General features: G+C 34.9%; 2 protein-coding genes across 2 annotated transcripts; both read right to left on the bottom strand.

The window, feature by feature from the left end:
• Positions 1–1,923: 1,923 nt before the first annotated feature.
• Positions 1,924–2,865, bottom strand: OR51G2 (olfactory receptor family 51 subfamily G member 2). Its single transcript, XM_074297528.1, has one exon. It carries the CDS (start codon positions 2,863–2,865, stop codon positions 1,924–1,926), a length of 942 nt encoding a protein of 313 aa, XP_074153629.1.
• Positions 2,866–17,729: 14,864 nt separating this feature from the next.
• OR51G1 (olfactory receptor family 51 subfamily G member 1) lies at positions 17,730–19,464 on the bottom strand. The gene is made up of 2 exons (XM_074302488.1): positions 18,542–19,464; positions 17,730–17,820 (listed from the first exon to the last, which is right to left on the bottom strand). Exons 1-2 carry the CDS (start codon positions 19,462–19,464, stop codon positions 17,730–17,732), a joined length of 1,014 nt encoding a protein of 337 aa, XP_074158589.1.
• Positions 19,465–20,110: the final 646 nt, after the last annotated feature.

The following is a 20,110-nucleotide window of genomic DNA, read 5'->3' on the forward strand; positions in this document are numbered from 1 at the left end:
GGAGAGAGGGTGAGGAGAGAAGGAAGAAAGGAAAGAAAAAGAGAGAAAACAACTCAAGCCATTGGGCACAAATAAAAGGATGACAGCGACTTTCTCTTGTAGAGAACAGATGGCATTTCAGCTGAAGCTTCAGTTAAACCAAGAAACAAGCAACAAGCAAGTAAAATGTTTGCAATTGTTTACCCAGAGGAATGATATTCTGGAACAATCAGTAGTGCCCAAAGAACAGTAATTCAAACTGATTGTATCCTTTGGATGAGTGGTAAATTAAATAAATTGATCAAATATGGGAGCTAGGATTTTAGATTTATGTTGACCTAGAGAGTGCCTTGAAAAATCACTTATATCAGTAGGGTGGGGATTAGAAGATGGCTCTATATGCTGTGTACATACATTGGTATAGACTGTGTTTGTGAAGTAAACTGATTAGGGATCATTTGAGGCTAGTAGAAGATACTCAAACCAATCTAATTGATATTTTATAATGCTATAATTATTATTTTAAAATTTTATTCTAGATTTAATGAATGCTATAAAAAGAGATCATTCCTATATATATTTTATATATATAAACAAAAAATGATTGCATATGAAACTACAAATGTCTAATGTAAACAATTTATACTTCTTAAAGTATATAATAAAATCAATACATTCTTTCAAAGTTGCTTTTACAAGGATTTTCCATAATAAAAAATAGGTCAAAGGTGAAAAACAGAGAATACAATGTCCTTGGGTGCTAAATATATCAAATATCACAGATAGGCTCATCCACATATTGGGAAGTATCTTCAATTTCTGAAAAAGTTGTCTCAGAGACATAAAAACATATATGTGTTTTATATTTGACATATAAATACATTTCTTATAAATTTACACATGTATACATATAAGTAGTATATAGGCCTTTCCAAAAGTTGTATTGCAGTTGATGAGACCTCTGTTGATGAGAAATTAGATTTTGAGGATACATTTTATATATGTATGTATGTATTTTTTATGCTGAGAGTTGTTTTCAATTATTCATCACATGATACTTTTAGAGAGCTTTTCATACATTACAATAATTATCATTTATTTAGCACATTTCACACATTATTTCCTTTAATTCTTAATACAATACTAAGGGATAAGCACTATCAGAAATATGATTCCATTTTACAAATAAGAAAACAAGTTGACCAAAGTTAGAAACTTGTCTATTTTATGAAGAGAGTAAGTGTTAGAAGCAGAATTTGAATGAGGATTTCCCTTAATCTGAGTTTGACACATGGTTCATCTTCACGTTGAAAATATATGCTTCAATGATGATACAGTGGCAACATTGTTGGATTTAAAATCAGGAAGTTATCTGTTCCAATCCTCCTCTCTGACAGTTTGCAATTCTCTCTGTTTCATTTTCCTCATATGCAAAACAGAGACAATTATATGTATTGTGCTTATTTCACAAAGTTTTTATGAAGCTCGAATTATCTAATGAATGTAAAGTATTTGCTGTACTTGAAAGTACTATATAAATATATTGTACATCCATTTCCAACATTTGTGGGTACCCCCTCAAAAGATACAGGAGATAGCTCATCCATGCTTTCCTAGTCTATGTATAAAATTATTCTTCATGCCCTTCCATAAATAGGTCTTGTTGTTTTTACTATTATCACTGTTGCTGTCACTGTCATATACAATTAATCATCCCAAAGTATACACAGATATAGGACACAAAAAATAGTTTTAAGTCATAGTAAAGGAAGTCCATTATTTAATGATGATTCAAGAAGGCTTATTAAGGATCATCATGTTAGCCTGGGTCATATTTTTCTTTATCTCTAAACCCCCATTCCCTCCATCCCCAAAATCTTATGCATCAGAAAGTTTGAAGTAGCACAATTATAAAAAAAAAATTCATTCAAGTTTTAGTCACTGCTAGCAATGAAGAGCTTGGATAATGCGATCCCTGATCTGCTTGGTCTTTACACTGTAGACAATGGGGTTCATCAAGGGTGGAACCAACAGGTAAACAAACCCCATGACTACCTGAATCAAGTGAGGAGCTTGTTTCCCAAATCGGTGAATAACTGATAGACCTATCATAGGTATATAAAAAAGGAGTACTGCACAGATGTGAGAGACACATGTGTTTAGGGCCTTGACGCGCTCAGCCTGGGAGGCAATGGCCAACACAGTGTGGAGAATCAACACATAGGAGAGAAGGATGAGCATGGAGTCCACACCCACAGTGGAAATGATAACAAACATGCCATAAATGCTATTGGCAGTAATGTCAGCACAAGCCAGCTTCATGACCTCCTGGTGAAGGCAGTAGGAGTGGGAGAGAACTTGGGAGTCACAATAGGGGAAGCGTTTGAGCATGAAAGGAAGTGGAAAGATGAGTGCTACACTCCGACCCAAGGAGCCCAATCCAATTCTGCTGACGACCCTGTTGGTAAGAATGGAGGCATATCTCAGAGGACGGCAGATGGCAATAAGGCGATCGAATGCCATGGAAAGTAGCACTGAGGACTCTAGGAAAGACAGGCAGTGGATAAAAAAAAGCTGAGCAAAGCAAGCATCATGGGCAATCTCTCGGGTGTCAAATAAGAAGATACCCAGTACTGTGGGAAGAGTGCATATGGACAGGCCCAGATCTGTCATTGCCAGCATAGACAAGAAAAAATACATGGGCTCATGGAGTGAAGATTCTGTCTTGATAATGAAAAGGATCATGCAGTTCCCCAAGATAGACACAAGATACATAGAAAATATAGGGATAGAGATCCAGATGTGGATATGCTCCAGTCCAGGAAGACCACTTAAGAGAAAGGTAGAAGGCCTAAGAGTGCTGTTTCCAAATGATTCCAGAGTCATGTTGGATGGAGGAGGAAAGTTCAGGTTTTCACTCTGATGAACTGAACAGTCACTGTGGGCAGTGGAAGCCTGGATAGGAATTCAAATGATGAATTATATAACATCTCAAGTCTTAGAACTTGCAAAGAAACTTAAAAATCATCCAATCAAATTTTATCATTTTTCCAGAGAAGGAAATTAAGATCTAGAAGAGCTATGTAATTTCCCCAGTATCATACAGTTAGTAAATAGAAGGTTTAAAATTGACACTTGGTCTTTTACTGTCAAATTTTGAGATCGTTCTGCAATATAATATTACCTTAATAAACCTAACACTGGAAGTATTCTCCAGAAGTCATCCAAGCCATCTTCATACTTCTACTTCATTTGATTTAAGCCAAAATTAGGATCATATTTTTCCCTGTTCTTAAATATCCTCCCCAAATTGTATTTCTCAGTATCCCTTGATTTTTTTATTTCTCTTTTTATCATTTTCCCCATTAGAAATTTTTTGCTAATATCTAGTCTTAGTTACTTTTTGCTTCAGTGTTGTCTATCTTTCTTCTAGTCTACAGATGACCCATATCAGTGATAAAAAAAAATAGGACAAGTAACTATAGCATGGGACTTGTGAAAAAATAACATAGATTTAATTTCAACATATGTTGAACTTCCTATAGAAAAATATTATATTTTTTCCATAAAAAATTCATTCCTAACCCTGACCATAGATTGTTTCTTAATCAAGGGCACAGATTGAACTCCAAACCCAGACATTAATTATAGTCTAATCCTGGTCAAAGACTAAGCTCTGAAATTGGTAAAGGCTGAGGCCTAATCTTGCTTAAATACTTATCTTTTATCATGTAACATAATAATAATAATAATTATAATAACTACATTTATGTAGCACCTCTTACATGCCAGACACTGTGCTAAGTATTTTACACTTATTATTCTCATTTAATCACAATGACACTGGGAGCTAGGTACTGTTATTATCCTCATTTTACAGCTGAGAAAACCAAAGAACATGTAGGTAGAGGACTTCTCCAGGGTCATACAGTTTATTGGACCATCTTGCTATCAAAGAATGAATTTGAACCCTAGCCCAGTCCAACACTTAACTCCAACCAGATGCTTCATAAACATTTTCATTAGTGACAAAGGGAATCATTGCAGGTTATCCTCACTTTTGGGGACAGAACCTATAGAATATAAAATATTTGAATTAGGAAGGCACGTAAAGTTATAGAACCAGGGATATGAAAAGTAGATTACAACTTAAAACAACATAAAATGACAAAGCAAAAAGGGATTTTTGAATATAGAACATAGAATATTAGAGAAAAAAAGGAATTTTGGAGCATAATCTATATAATGTAAAACAAACCAAAAAATTTTATATATCAATTCCCTCACTTAACACAAAGGGAAAAAGAGGATATGAAGTGACTTGTCTGTGAGGATATGGCAGAGCTGTGTTCTCTTGATTCCTAGCATGATGCTCTATCCATCTCCCAAAGGTAATCTCTATGGGAGGGATTGTTAGTCCATACTAAAATTTTATTTTGTATTCCTCCTATAGGTCTGTATATGTACTCTCAAATACCCTCTTTTTCAGTAATTATTTTGTGAAAGACTCATTCATCCTTCAAAATCTTAGAATCATTCTTGAATCTTCACTTTTCATAAACACACATTAAAAGAGTTACCAAGTTTTCTTCTTCTCTAACTTTCTTTGGAAGTTCACCAATCCCCTCAAAATCTTCTTTTATATTGGTTCCTTCCCTATTACTTTAAAAAATTCTCAAGTTTCTCCTATCAAAAAAATCAACAACTTTCACTAGAACACCCCTTCAAAATATCATCCTAGTACTTTCCTTCTCTCAGTTAAAATAATAAGTTGCCTCTATAGCTTCTCTCTCATAGTTACTCCTTAAGTCTTTGTAGTCTGACTTGTCCCCATCATCCAACTGAAATAGCTTTCTCCCAAGTTACCAATTATTTATTTATTTCTGAATTAGGTAACCTTATATTGTCTAGAAGTAAAATCCATGTCACCTTTCAGTTCTCTCCTTTGGATGTCATCTCTACTTTAGTTATCTTTATTTTCTCTAGTTAGAATAAACTTTGGCCTATACCCTGGGAACAATGGGCTCAGATAGATGAGCTGCTGCTTTAATCTTGCCCAAAATATGTAAGTATCCCTCTTCTCAGTTATCTCAAATTTGTCTCCCCCTTCTTCCCTTCTTTTCTCCCCTCCCTCCTTCCCTCTTTCTCTCCTTCTCCCTCTCCCTCTTCTTCTCCATATTCCTCTCTCTCTCCCTCTCTCTCTCTCTCTCTGTCTTTCTGTCGTTGTCTCTCTGTCTGTCTCTGATTCTTTTTCTCTGTCTGTCTCTGACACTCTCTCTCTCTCTCTCTCTATCTCTCTGTTTCTCTGTATGTATCTTTCTCTTTCTTCTCCTCTCTCTTTTTCTTCAGTGAATAGGTCAAAAGTTAGCATCATTCATCATCCATGAGGAGGATTCTGGGAAGATGGCAGAGTAGATTGGCACATTTCAAGTTCTTCCCATTTACCCCACAAATAGAACAAATTTGCACCTCACAATGAACACAGATTGGTGAAAAATCAAGAAGACTTGGGGCAGAACCAGGGTCTTCCTGATATAACAGAAGATCTGAAGAAAGACCCTGGGCTAGGAATTAACCTGTTCAAAGTGCAAACACCTCTGAACTAGCTCATCAGAAAGCTCAAGGGGGGATCCCTCAGGCTAGCTAGATGTGGCTGAAGCCTCAGCAGGAACCACAAAGACTTTTATCTCCCAGACTGTTTGTTGAATCCGGGTCTGAGTCAGGGATTAAATTAGATTACATTAGAAAGACCAAACCCAGTTGAGCCCTAGGAGAGAAGAAACCAGTATCTGGTGATTGCAAAGGCATTGGGACAGGGATGCTGCTGTCTGTGGGCACTTGAAGTTGGAGACAGCTCTTAATTTGGAGGTCCTAGTCAGAAAAACACAATTCAAATACATTGGAGGTACAATTAGAATCATACAAGATTATCAGCAGCCTGAATAAAGAGCCACAGGTTCTGGAATCATATCTACTAATAATTAAAAGAACTAGGCCTGTGGCCAAGAATATATCCTGTAGGGAGCTGCAGATAGTGGAGTAAACTCTGGGTAATGTATAAGACCCTTCAGCCCAGAGGGAACCTGCTGACAATGTCTAGTTTGGCTCCACACCTCCTTTTGGTGCTCCTGAAGTCAGGAAGGGTGAGAACATCGTTCATGCCCTGAGGGAAGATGAGAGAGGGATCCTTGGGTGGGGGAAGGTTAAGTAATAGTAAGGCAAGTTATAGAGCAGAATTTAAATTAAAGAGGCAGCAGGGATAGGAAAGACAGTGTGTATATGTTTGTGTATGTATATACCTACATATATATATATATATATATATATATATATACATATATATATATATATATATACATATATATATATATATATACATAAATAACTTTTTTCTTAACTATAGCTTGCTTCAATGGGATGGGGAACATGAAAGGGGGAAAAAAGTAAAGTAAATAAAGTACACAGCAGAAAAATCAAAGAACAATTTATAAATAAGTAAAGGCAAAATGAATATTCATGAATATAATTTCTACTTATATATATGTATATATAAACATATATATGATTATATATATATATATATTCTTGATCTGGTAATTTGTTGTTATATATTTTGAATCCTCTCTGATGCTCTGCTGGATATATGACAATGTTCTCTTTTGTTTTGCTTTATTTTATTTTATATTCATTTTCTGTTTTTCTTTTTTTTCTTATTCTGCTTTTTTCAAATAAAAATAAAATTTAAAAAGTCATTATCTATGATATACTGGGATCTGAAGAACAGTGATGTGCATAGCACAATCATATATATGATAGAGAATGACCTGTAGCATCCATCTAGAATAGAAAAATGATTGGAAGTTCAAGGGGATACCAAATCGAGCCCTGAATCAACAATCCTTTGAAGTTGCTATTGAAAAGAAAACAATCTTGCTAAATTAAGACATAGATGTCAAGAAATCAGGAAATTTTGAACTTTTTTTTTTTATTTCACTCCATGATCTGGGATTTCATAGCCTAAGATGATATAGAAGAGGTTCAAAGTCACAAAGAAATGAAAAAGACATGCAGGAGGAAAGATGAGAGAGATAAGTTTATAAAGTTTAGATAAGGTAGATGGGGCCTTGGAAATGTGTCTGGAAATGTACTGTCTAGGTCAGTGGTCCCTCTTTGAGGTGGATTCTTGCGCATCTTCACACTTTAATATTTGTCCTATTTCATGAATCTTATTGATCATGAACATCAATACAATATAACCTGATAATTATTTTACTAAACCTCATTGGTACTACACAAATTTAGGGTCTTCATCAGAAATGAAGTCAAGAATAAATGGAGTTTTGTCAAGTTGATTTTGTCATGTCTGACTTAAAACCCATTTGGGGCTTTCTTGGCAAAGATAATGAAGTGATTTGCCATTTCCTTCTCAGTACATAGATGAAGAAACAGACAAACAAGGTTAAGTAACTTGCCCAGGGTCACATAGCTTCTGAAGCTAATTTGATGCACTACTTGTTTCTTAAGTTCAGTGTTTTATCCACTGTGCCTCCTAGCTACCCTTAAATAGACTTAGGATCTCATAAATAAAAAGAGTTTAAGAGGGACTTTAAAGTAGGAATGGCAATCACGAGATGGCAAGTAAGTAGTAATGCAAATTTTATATAGACATTTTTATAAAGAGAAACTCATTATGTGCATAGCTTTAATTATGACCAAGATCATTGTATTCAGCTGAAATGTACTTCCTTGCAATTTTTAGTCTTCAGTCTTAGTTCTCTCTTGAAACACAGAAAGTCTAATTTCTTTGCCACATAAGAGCACTTCAAATATTTGAAAATGGTGACCATCCCTAAGAATGACTTTACTATTCTCATCAATGTAATGATTCAATACAACTCTGACAGACTTATGATGAAAAGTTCTATCCATACCCAGAAAAATAACTGCTTGTATCTGGATACAGATTGAAGTATATTTTAAAATTTTATTTTTCTTGAGGGTTTTTTTTTGGGGGGGAGATATGTTTTTTTTTTCCTCCCACAACATGACATAAGGAAAGGTGTACATAACTTCACATGTGCCTTCACAATAAAGAGGATCTGCTAAGGGTTTAATCATGAAATGGTTCAATATAGCCTATAGTGTTTTTCTCTACTTTTACTTCTAGGACTGTTAGGTCCTTTTTTCTCTATCCCTAGGCTTGGAATCTGAAACACAGAGCTGATAGGTCTAAAGTATAATGAACAAATCCACAGCTTGAACACCATCTATTTGCCACTTTATACTCACTCATCTAATTCCGATCCAGAAGCTCTGAATTCACAGGGAAAAAGAATGGGAAGATACAAATCCTTGGAACCTGTTTAAATGAGTGATAGACAATGGAAACCTTTATAATTGAGAGTTTGTCAGTCTGGTAGGAAAAGAAGATGATAGAAAAGTGAATTGAAACTGATGAAATATGAGCAAGAAAGTCCAGCTAAATGACAGTTTGTGGAATATTACTCCTTGGTCTTTGCCATATTACTAAAGCTTTCAATCTTCTTACCTTCTGGCTTCATGTCTTCATTATAGCTTTTAACCTTCTCCAAACAAAGTTGTCCTTAACATTTAAATTTTAATATCTGTGGCACTGAGGTCCTGTGAATGAGTGGAAGAGAAGTGGGGAATAAGGGAACAGATCATAATACCCAATAGGATACATGACAAAGAAAGGCTATGTTCTCTGTTCTATGGGAGTTTGGTAAGGCTACAGGGAGAAAAAGAGCTTAATGTCATCCCCTGGTGGAATTTAGGCCTTGGGGAATAGGAAGGAGCAAGCCCAGATTTTAGTGACTTATTGCTCTATGTCAAATTAGAAGAAAATCTGAAGTGGATTATCCTTCGTTTTATCCTTGGTCCCATGATAATTAATATTTTTGAAAATCACTTGGGTAAAAGTATAGAAAGCATATTTATCAGATTTATGGGTAACAAAAAGCTAGTCAATAGTATTAATATATTGGATAACAAAGTCAGGATCTACAAGGATTAAAAACTGAGAGACTGGATTTTGAAAAGATGAAATTTAACCAGCATTATATGATGTCTTGGCCTTCAAAAAAATACCACCTTTAAAAGAATAGACTAAAGAAAAGAGACTAGTCAACAATTTCTACGAAAACACTGCAGTAGAGAGAAGGAGGTATAGTAGATTACAAAGTTAATATGAGTCTACAGCTTGACATAGCAGCCTCAGAAAGATATGATCTTAGGATGCACGAAAAAAGACAATGTTTAAGACTATAGAGTTGATGATTCCACTGTCTTCTGTCCACCTTAAGTACCTATTAAGTTCCACGCATCAGATTTTAAAAAGGGCATTGACAAATTTGAACATAAAACCTAGATTGTAGGTATGGAGAAATGACATATAAACTGTCTTTGTAAGGAATGGGGATACTTATCATGGCAGTAATAGATTAGAATTAAGGCAAAATTATCTGTATTTACTGGAGAGCTTATGAAATAAAAATACCATTAGACTTTGTTTTTCTTCCCCCAGAAACTGACCTAGAGCCACAAAGAGGGTAAGAGGATAGAATTTTAGAAAGACAGATTATTTTTATTTTTTATTTTTGGTTGTGATTCTGAAGAAGAAAAGATAATTTTAAAACTCCATTTCTAAATTTTATAGCTGTACAGAAGTAAAATAGATGGCCTCATGATGTTATGTGATCTCTAATATTTAAATCTTCTCTTAAGAGCTAGATGACCAATCAAGTGGTTACTAATTACCTGATATATTCCAGGCACTGCACTATTCAATAGGGATATAAATAAAAAGAATGAAACAATTTCTATTCTAAATAAACTTACATTTAATGGGAGAGACAAGCATGTGTACATACCAGACATATACTTGAAGGCAATGTGTATGTGTGTGTGTATGTATGTATGTATGTATCTATCTATCTATCTAGAGATATATTTATCTCTATCTCTATCTATCTAGAGATATCTATCTCTATCTATCTATCTATCTATCTATCTATCTATAGATATCTCTCTCTCTATCTAGAGATATATCTATATCTATATCTATCTATCTATCTATCTATCTAGAAATATATCTCTATCTATCTATCTCTATCTATCTATCTATCTATCTATCTAGAGATATATCTATCTATATCTATCTATCTATCTATCTATCTATCTATTTATCTATCTGTCATTAATAGAGGAAAACGCTTAAGTTCAACTCCTGATACTTAACTCTGAGTAGTGGCTGAGTTATGAAACTGAATCAATGGAATAAGCATTTAGGTTTAATAATTGCACCAAGGGCAGTTAGTTGTTCTGCTTAGAACTCTACCTTCAGGAATCCAATATTTCTGTGCTAACTTTAAATAAGTCAAATATCTTAGATTGGACAAATCCTAGAAATATCTTTTATGAAAAGAAATGAATTCTTCTGTTGTTATATATGTCCTAATCTATGTAGATGACCTAAATGTGACAAGAAGGAGTTAGAGTTCCTCTCTATCAGGAATTCTAGATCCTAAGTAAGTTACACATGATATAATTACTGAGTCTTCAGTGCCCCAGACTTCATTTGAAGACTGTCCTTACTAGAAATATGACTTACATTGAATGAGGAGATTGTTGTGTTGTCTATGTTCCTTTGTTCATTCAAAGAAGAAACATTTGTGAAGCATGAATCCAAACTATGATTCTAATAGAACTCTTGGCTGTGAAATTGCTTGTGAACAACCTGAGCAGTGAGAAGATGTGTTGAACTAAAAGAAACGATGGATTTAAGCCTATGTTTAAATATTTTATTACGTAATGCTTTTGTTTTATTCATTCATTCATTCATTCATTCATTTATTTATTCATTCATTTATTCATTCATTTATTTATTTATTTATTTATTTATTTATTTATTCATTTATTTATTCATTTATTTATTTATTTATTTATTGTTCCTATGCCAACAACAAAGAATTTTTTTTTCCCCTTTTCTGAGGCAATTGAGGTTAAGTGACTTTTGCCCAGGCTCACACAGTTAGGAAGTGTTAAGTGTCTGAGACAAGATTTGAGCTCAGGAAGAATGCTATTCTTTTGAACATATTGTACCTACTTGAATGGGAAATAGCTTCATTATGTATGGTGACATAAATGGGTTTCTGTGAAGCATGGCAAATTTGGGGAAGAGATTAGACTTTGTCAGTTAAGAACAGTTCTCAGAACTGATTTTCATTTGATAAATCTTCACTAACCCTATCCTTTTTGAAGTGACAAGTCAGGATAGTCACCAAGAAAGAATGAGTCATCTTGGTACTTACCCAGCATTATTTTTTTTTTTTTTTATTATTATATAGTCAGCCTAATAGATAGTAATGACACCTGCTCTCTCTCTCTCTCTCTCTCTCTCTCTCTCTCTCTCTCTCTCTCTCTCTCTCTCTCTCTCTTTGTCTCTCTCTCTCTCTCTCTCTCTCTCTCTCTCTCTCTCTCTCTCTCTCTCTCACACACACACACACACAATTATATTTGGACTGGAAAGGATAGGTAAAAAAAATAGCTTAGAGAAAACTGATGCTTAACATAATTAATGAGATTAAGAAGATAAGGAATTACCTAGCTACTTTTGACAAGTTAAAGTCACTTGATCCAGTTATGCTGTATTCTTGGGAATAAAAAAAACAACAACTGATCAGTATAATTACTAAATTTCTGGCAGTGATCTTCAATGGTTTATAGGGTTAGGGGACAAGCACTGCAAGACTGAAGGGTAAATATTCATCCTTTTTTTTCAAAAAAGGAAATATTAAAAATAGCTATAATTTGTGTAGGTCTTTTATAAAACTCTACAAATATATAGAAGGATAATTATATGTTTTTCTGCACAAAAGATCAGAATATGAGATATCAGTAAATTTATTTGATTTCTAACAAGATCCCAGAAATTATCATTAAAGGCATGGTTAGTGAATATATTAGAAGGGAAACAGTGATGATAAAATCTAAAATGACTGTACCATGAATGAGTCACAGTAGATTTATTTCTTCATTAAAGAAATGTTCAAAGGAATACTATAGACAGTTTATATAACTATTAATAAATCACTCAAAAAAGTATCTCATCATATTTTCATGCAAAAGATGTAGAAATATAGACAGAGAGAAAGGGAGGACAAGGAGAAGGAAAGGAAGAGGGAAGTTTAGAGAACAAGAAAAATATAGAGACAGAGACAGAGACACACATAGAAAGAAAGAAACTAGTGTGTAGCCTGCTTTTCCCCTATTACCCAAACTATCTACCATGGCCACCAATCCATAGATGCAATTGAAAGGAATATCAGAGCAGGTATTGTTCATTACAACTTTATGAATACTGGAAAGATGGGTTATACCTTGGCATCACAGTATTGGAGGAATAGCATTAGGGAAGTCACCCTATGAGCTACTACTAGCAGTCCAGTCTACTAGACTCTGTAGCTATTCAGCACTGAATGCTACTTTAGAAGAAAGAAGATGTCTAGTTACCCAGCTATCAAAGGCCAGAGTCACAAACACTGAAGACTCCAGGAAGGAAAAGGAGTGGTTAAAACTACCTAGTAGAAGCAACCAATTATTAAAATCCAGCAGGAATCAACTAGAAGATAGTTAATATACTGAGTAGGATGGAGAGGTCCAAATCCAGGTCAAAGGGTTTAAAAAGGGCTAGGGAGCAATTCATTGGCTCTTGAAAATTGTGGTCAATTCAGACTACATGTAGAATTAACATGTAGAATCAAGCAGGGAGAGAAGGTAATTAAACAGAGGGATAACCAGCCAAATGTGTAGGACAGATAGTTGCTAACGTGTCATCCCTAGAGTCAGTAAGACATCTCTTTTAGTTCAAATCTGGGATCAGACACTAGCAGTGTGATCCTAGGCAAGTCACTGAATCTTATTTGTCTGTTTCCTCATCTATAAAATGAGCTGCCGAAGAAAATGTCAAATCATTTCAGTATTTTTGTCAAGAAAAGCTCAAATGTAGTCATGTATTCATGACTAAAAAGTGACTGAATAACAACAATAAGAAAAGCCAAAATGGTAGTTGCTGAGGAATACATGAAAGATGAGGTTGATCAACAATGCACTATTATTAAAAAGCAGAGGCAAAATTGGAGATGAAAAAAAGCTTATGACCAGAACTTTTGTGAGAGGGAATGTGTAACACACTGATAATCATTTCAATTCAAATCTTATTTATTCCATGCCTATCTGCCTGGGGAAGAGTTTTCATATCTATCATAATGTATCATCTCACAACTAAATAGTATTTTCTTCCTTTCAAAGTTTTTTGATTTTTGTTTATTTTTTGCCTTTTATGTAATACGACCTTTATAGAATCCTTGAAATCTCAGTTATAGAATCAGCTTCAGAGATCATGTCTAATGGATAAGATGAATAGTAATTTTACAATGACCATAAGAGGAGTTAAAACAAATATTATTATTTCCACCTAGTCAGTAGAAAAACAACTATGAAACTGCAGGATAAATGATCTCTCAAAGTGAATTAATGAGAGATCTGGTTCCAAGTCTCCCAATTCTGAGTCTAGTGCTAGTAATCCCTTTTGCAGATGATTAAGAAGACTGCCTTTATTAACCAAGACTAGCCCCTCTGCTCATCTAGGTAGGAAACAAAATTTGTCTTTGGCAGAATTTTACCTTGTCCCTTTCCTTTTTCCATCCTAATCTTAACTCCCTATTCATTTTTCAAATTGCACCTTGATATAGGACTCATATGTTCATACTAAGTTGCTCCTGATCCTGCTTTGAACGGTTAGGGAAGTAGGGGTTCTAGAATTTTAGATTTTCACTCTCCCCTGCTTGCTAGCAGCAGTTTTTCTCTCATTCACTTGCAGTATAGCATGAATAGCAGAATACTTGTCATGTCTCCCTTCCCATAGACCTTTCTTATTAGTCATCTCAAAGGAATGAATCTCTAATTGCAGTACAGGAGAGAAATATGGGACAGGGGCAAAGGCTTCATGTTGTTAATGTGGTCTAATATACTGTGAATGCCAGCTCTCCTTCTGGATGAGGATAATTTCGTGACATTGAGCAGCTAGGAGCACTAAGTCTGTAATTAGAAATACTCATTTGGTCTCAGACATTTACTGATTATGTGACCCTAGGCAGCTCATTACCTTTTTGCTTCAGTTTCTTCATCTATCAAATGAGCTGGAGAAGGAAATGGAAAACTAGTATCATTGTCAAGAAAATCCCAAACAGCTTCATTGAGAGTTGAATACTGCTGAAGTTATTTCATCTCCATAACAAAACTCACTAACTTGTTTGCTTCTGTCAGTTTTCCCATTCTCCTTTATAATGATCCAGGGAAAAAATTGTATTGATTTACTCCAATTCTTCCCCAAACCCCTTACTTACAATAAACAATTGCTTCCTCCCTTTCCTAGTCTTCCTTCTTTCAATATGAGTATTAACCTTGATTTTTATTATAGTCCACCTAAATTTCTTTTATCTCAAACTAGGACCAGTCGGGAGTTCTTGTGATCTACTCTTACATTTATATGTATTGCTGTATGTCTCTCTTCCACTCATTCATTCTACCCTAGGACAGCTCTTTCACAGTTCTACATTCTAATCATTTATATATTTTTATTATATATATATATATATATATATATATACATATACAAATTATTTTGTGATACTCCTTTGGTATAAGGAAAGCTCTTCAGGGAGGTCCTAGAGTACCTCTGTTGACATTTAGATTCACAGTGCTTTACTCCGCAGTGTAAGTGTGACTACCAATAGGTTAAATCCTTGTCAGGGTATACAGTTTTTGTCTAAGGAAAGTCTTTTGGATAAGGTGGAGATGTCCAGGAAAACAACCTCTTAATGAGTTTGAGTGCTGAACACAACATGTAAAACAATAGGAGTCAGTTCAATAAAAAGTTTTATTGCAAGCAAAGGTAAGAGAAGAAAGGGGACACAGGAAAGGGGACCAAACATACAACTTAGGCACATGCACTGCAAAATATAACTCGCACAAAGACAGTGCTGTATTGGGGATCACAGAGACACAAGTACATTTAATTGTTTACAAAGCTTTAAAAATTTATGCACCACACATTTATTACTTTTTTTCAAGTTAATACTGTAGCTTCCCTTAGAGGAGACTGTAATGGTGGTCTCAAGACCACTAGCCTGAACTCATAATAACTATTAAACAGAAAAAAAAAATTAACATGTTAGAAAGCTGGTGTGTTTACCTACCAATCAATTGACTGGTAAAGCAACTTGCATTTACTAAAGTTGACTTTGTACAAGCTACTGGGATAGGCTCCCAGGGGATTTAAAAAAAAAAAAAATGAAAAAGCCTTTGTCCTGAAGATTGCTGAGAATAATGATGCATGAACTTAGAAATATTCAACCACCTTGGAAGAGTTTTTAATATGTAGTCTGAGGAGTATGAACTCTGCTAATTAATCAATGAAGATTCATTGAATTTGGAGTAAGAAAACTCAGGCTCATTTCCTATATTTATGATATACCTAGGGGTAGCTAGTGAGTGAGTGCCAGGCCTAGAATCAAGAAAACTCATGTTCCTTACTTCAAATCTGGACTTAGATACTTAACTGTATGACCCTCAGCAAGTCACTTAATCCTGTTTGCCTCAATTTCCTCATCTGTCAAATGAATTGTAGAAGGAAATGGAAAAGTACTTTTGCCAAGAAAACCCTACATAAAGTCATGAAGCATTGGATATAATTGAAATAAATGAGCAATAACAATATGATTTATACTTTTTAATATAATTTTTTAAAAATTTAAACTGAAATACAAAATGGGAAAATTTTTTTAAATTGTCATGTACACACTATACCATAGGTTAAGATTCAATAAAAAACAATTAATTCTCATTTACCTATATAATAAATATTACATATCATTTTCAAAGCTGCACAGATTTTCTTGGCTTTCATGTTGGTTTTCTTTTGTTCTCTACTATACAATTTTTACTTTATTTGTTCACTTCCCTGCATTTTCTCCCCCTCAGAAAATTACAAGCCTGGAAACACACACACACACACATACATATGCACATATATACATGCACACACATATACATACATACATGGATATCTATAAACATAGATATAAATATGTACAGTTAACCAAATATATAATAGATCATACAATGCTTATTTTCATCTGTCATCTGTCATCAAGCCTTTCTTTTAAATTGTCCAGTCATAAAAGAACTAGTAATCTAGTAATATTTTCATGTATAAGAAGTAAACCAAACAACCTTATTGAGTCCCTTATATTTGATCTTTAATGTTTACCTTACATGTCTCCTGGATGTTATGTCAATTTTCCTCTTAAATTCAAGGCTTTTTGTCACAAAAAAATTGAAAGTCTTTCGGTTCATTAAATATCCTTTATTTTTTTTTTCAGAATTACAGTAATTTTCTGGGTATGTTACCCTTGGTTGTAACTTCAGCTCTTTTGCTCTACAGAATATAGTATTCCATGACTTATACAGTCCTTTGACAAAGTAGGTGCTAGATATTGTGTGATCCTTATTGTGGCTTCATGAGATTTAATTTTTCTTTCTTCCTGTTTCCAACATTTTTTCCTTAACCTGGGAGTTTTAAAATTTGGCTTGATATTCCTTTCAATTTTTTTTTTTTTTTTTTTTGTTTAATTCTCTTTCAGTTAGTGACCTGTGGATGTTTTCTATTTCTTCTTTATTTTCTCATTCTAGAAATTCAGAATGATTTTCCTTGATAATATCTTGTAATAGTGTATCAATATTCTTTTATTTATTGTACTTCAGGTAGTCCAACTATACTTAAAATACTTAAAATAGTTCTTTTCAAATTGGTCTTTCAATCAATTGTTTTTTCTGATGAAATACCTTTCTTCTATTTTTTTTATTCTTTTGATTTTGTTTTATGATTTCTTGTTGTCTTAGGTCATTAACTTCCCCTTGCCCAATTTTAATTTTCAAGGAATTATCTTCTTCCTTATGTCTTTTTTTTTAATTCTTTATTTCAATCTGATTGACTTTCTTTTTATAATTATTTTGATTTTCTTGGATTTCTCTTTTTTTATTTTATTTCCCTCAATATCTCTTTGACCTTTAAAGTCTTTTTTGCATTCCTCCAAGAAAACTTTTGTGCTAGGGACCATTTGACATTTCTCATTGAAAAAGGAATGGCTTTTTAAACTCCATTATCTTCCTTTGAATATGTATTTTTCTGTCCCCATAGTTACTATTAAGATTGGATTCATTTTCCTTTGCTCACTTATTTTTACTTTAAAAAAATTGTGTTTTTAGTAGCAATTAGTATAATCAAATAGTTATCTTAATATGGGGAATGATGTGCTAAATCTCAAGTCCTTTTTACTGTTATTACTTGAATTTTATCTCAAGGCCCACCCTTGACTCTCCACTCCCCACAGCAAGGGCCCAGCCCACACTGTCTTACAAATGATTTTGCTCTCTGCAGTTTCTCCAGTGGCTGCATACTATAGTTGTCCTCTCTGCTTTTGAACTGAAACCAGGACTCTGTTCCACTGCAAGTGACCATAGCCATCAGGGTTCCTGGCCCTCACTACTGCATTCACCAGATATGTGGTAACTCCTCCCTATAGTCACAGTGCAAGATGCAGCTGCTTAGTATAGCTGTGCTTGACATCTCTCTACAATGGAAGGTCCTTCAAATGTCTGCTTATCTGTCAGATCCCTATACTGTCTGTAAAATGAAAGTTTCTAAGGTTGAGGCTGCCTCTCAGCTCATATGCCCCCATGACTTGTTGTTTCTTGATTCTGCAGAGTTGGCTTGGGAGTGTTAAGACCAAATTAATTAAGAGCAAAGCTCTACTCCAGGAGGTTGGGTCTTTTCTGGGGTCTTCTCAGATTGTTTTAGAACAACTTTTTAATCTCTTATTTATTTCTGCTGCTCTGAGGTGATATTTTGTCTTTTTTTATGGAGGAAATTTGGAAAGCAGAAAGTTTCCTGGTCTACTTTACCATCTTTCCAGAATCCTCCTCACCAATATGATTTACTATGTGGTTTTCAGCAAATCATTTAACCTTTCTTGGCCTCAGATTGATTATCTACACAATCAAGAGTTTGTATCCAATGATCTCTAAGGTCTCTTCCAGGTATAAATTTAGATTCGGTGAAAATTACAGATAGGAATTGTCCTTATTCCTCACTTCTGATCTTCTTGGCCTCGAAGGCCACAAAAAGTTTGCCAAAGCAGAAAGATAATTTTAGTTTTATCAACTATTTAATATAATCCATTGAAAAGGATAATTAGCAGGGTGCTTAGTAGTGTAATGTGGGATAATCACCTTCCAGTATAAATGCACTTTCAAAGCAGGCTGGAGACCAGAAAACAACTTACCCTGTTTTATTAAAACAACAACAACAGTATCAACACCCTAACAACATCAACAACAAACTTCCAGGACCTTCCTTCCCAGATTCTCCACCTCAGTCTACCCTTGGCGATTGCTACTCAGACTCTGCATAAAACTAAACTTCTTGATAATTCTCTGCCTGATCTGCTTAGTTTTCACACTGTAAACAATAGGGTTCATCAGAGGTGGGACCAAAAGGTAAACATAGGACATAAGCAAGTGGACAATACGGGGCAGATGCTCACCAAAACGATGCACAAGGGATAAACCAATCATAGGGATATAGAAAAGAAGTACGGCACAGATATGGGAGACACAGGTATTGAGGGCTCGGAGGCGCTCCTCGCGGGAAGCAATGCTCAGCACTGTGCGAAGAATTAGAGCATAGGAGAGAAAGATGAGCAAGGAGTCCATACCCACTGTACAAGCAACCACAAAGAGGCCATAGATATGATTAACTATGATGCTGGAGCAGGCCAGCTTCATGATCTCCAGGTGAAGGCAATAAGCATGGGCCAGTACATGAGAACGGCAGTAGTGAAAGCGTTTCAGTAGAAAGGGTAGAGGAAGGATCAACAGTGCACTGCGCAATACAGAACAGAGCCCCATCTTCACTATCCGGCCAGGTGTCAGGAGAGTTCCATATCTCAGTGGGTTACAGATAGCCACATAGCGATCTATGGACATGGAGAGCAGCACTGAAGATTCCACCAGGGACAGGGTATGGATGAAGAAGAGCTGGGTGAAGCAGGCAGGGATGCCGATCTCTCGAAAATCAAACCAGAAAATGCCCAGCACGGTGGGTAATGTGGAAAAGCACAAGCCTAGGTCAGTGAGGGCTAGCATAGCCAGAAAGTAGTACATAGGCTCATGGAGTGTTGCATCTGTGCGGATGACATGAAGGATGGTGATATTTCCCACAATTACTGTCAAATAGATAGTGCAGAAGGGAATGGAGATCAAACCATGGAGACTTTCTAGGCCTTTGAATCCAGTCAGGAAGAAGGAGGCTGATTGGAGACTGCTGTTTCCTGAAGCCAACATTGTGCTGAAGACTTGACCTAATAACTTTGAAAAGCAGAATTTGGCTAATGAAGAAAGGGAACCACTATATTGTCTAACTTGAAGTGAGTGGGGTAGCTGCTTGCCCATTTGAAAAGTATACTAGGGATCCAGTTGACTTTTAAACCCTTCTCCCAGAGTTCTCTCCCAGAGAGAAGGAGAATCAGGAATTCTAATTTCTTAATGTTCTTTTCAGTGGCCCAGCTATCTACTATACTCACCAGCCCAGAGAAGTAAGAAAGGCACATCCTATTGGTTCTAGCCTTATGAATGTGAGCTAATACCAAATCCTACTTTTTTGGGGAAGTTCTCTCTGAAGACTTAGTCTATATATGTCTGAAGTTCCCTATTATACATAGTAGTCTATACTGAACATTTTGTTCTTGGTTTTTATGCTGTCATTTGAATGTTGATCTTTGAATAATTATAAATGTATATTAAGTGTGTTTATGTTTTCCTGTTTGTGTCTTTTATCACCAAGAGAAAATTCAAGCAAGAAAGTATGGACTGGAAATTAGAGTGCTCTTTCATTTAGAAGACTTGGGTATTAATCATAATTTGAATTATTGGGTGATTTTGAGTGTCTGATTCTTAATTTTCTTCTTTTAAGGTAAGGGTAATGGATTTA

Source organism: Sminthopsis crassicaudata, chromosome 3, assembly GCF_048593235.1.
Source record: "Sminthopsis crassicaudata isolate SCR6 chromosome 3, ASM4859323v1, whole genome shotgun sequence".
In the NCBI taxonomy this organism is placed as follows: domain Eukaryota; kingdom Metazoa; phylum Chordata; class Mammalia; order Dasyuromorphia; family Dasyuridae; genus Sminthopsis; species Sminthopsis crassicaudata.

Bases quoted from the DNA above. Each gene is read 5' to 3' on its own strand.
- OR51G2 (XM_074297528.1), bottom strand. From the start codon at position 2,865: ATGACTCTGGAATCATTTGGAAACAGCACTCTTAGGCCTTCTACCTTT.
- OR51G1 (XM_074302488.1), bottom strand. From the start codon at position 19,464: ATGTTGGCTTCAGGAAACAGCAGTCTCCAATCAGCCTCCTTCTTCCTG. The intron at 17,821-18,541 runs GTTTAGTTTTAT...CCAACTCTGCAG, and splicing joins AGGCAGAGAATTATCAAGAA to AATCAAGAAACAACAAGTCA.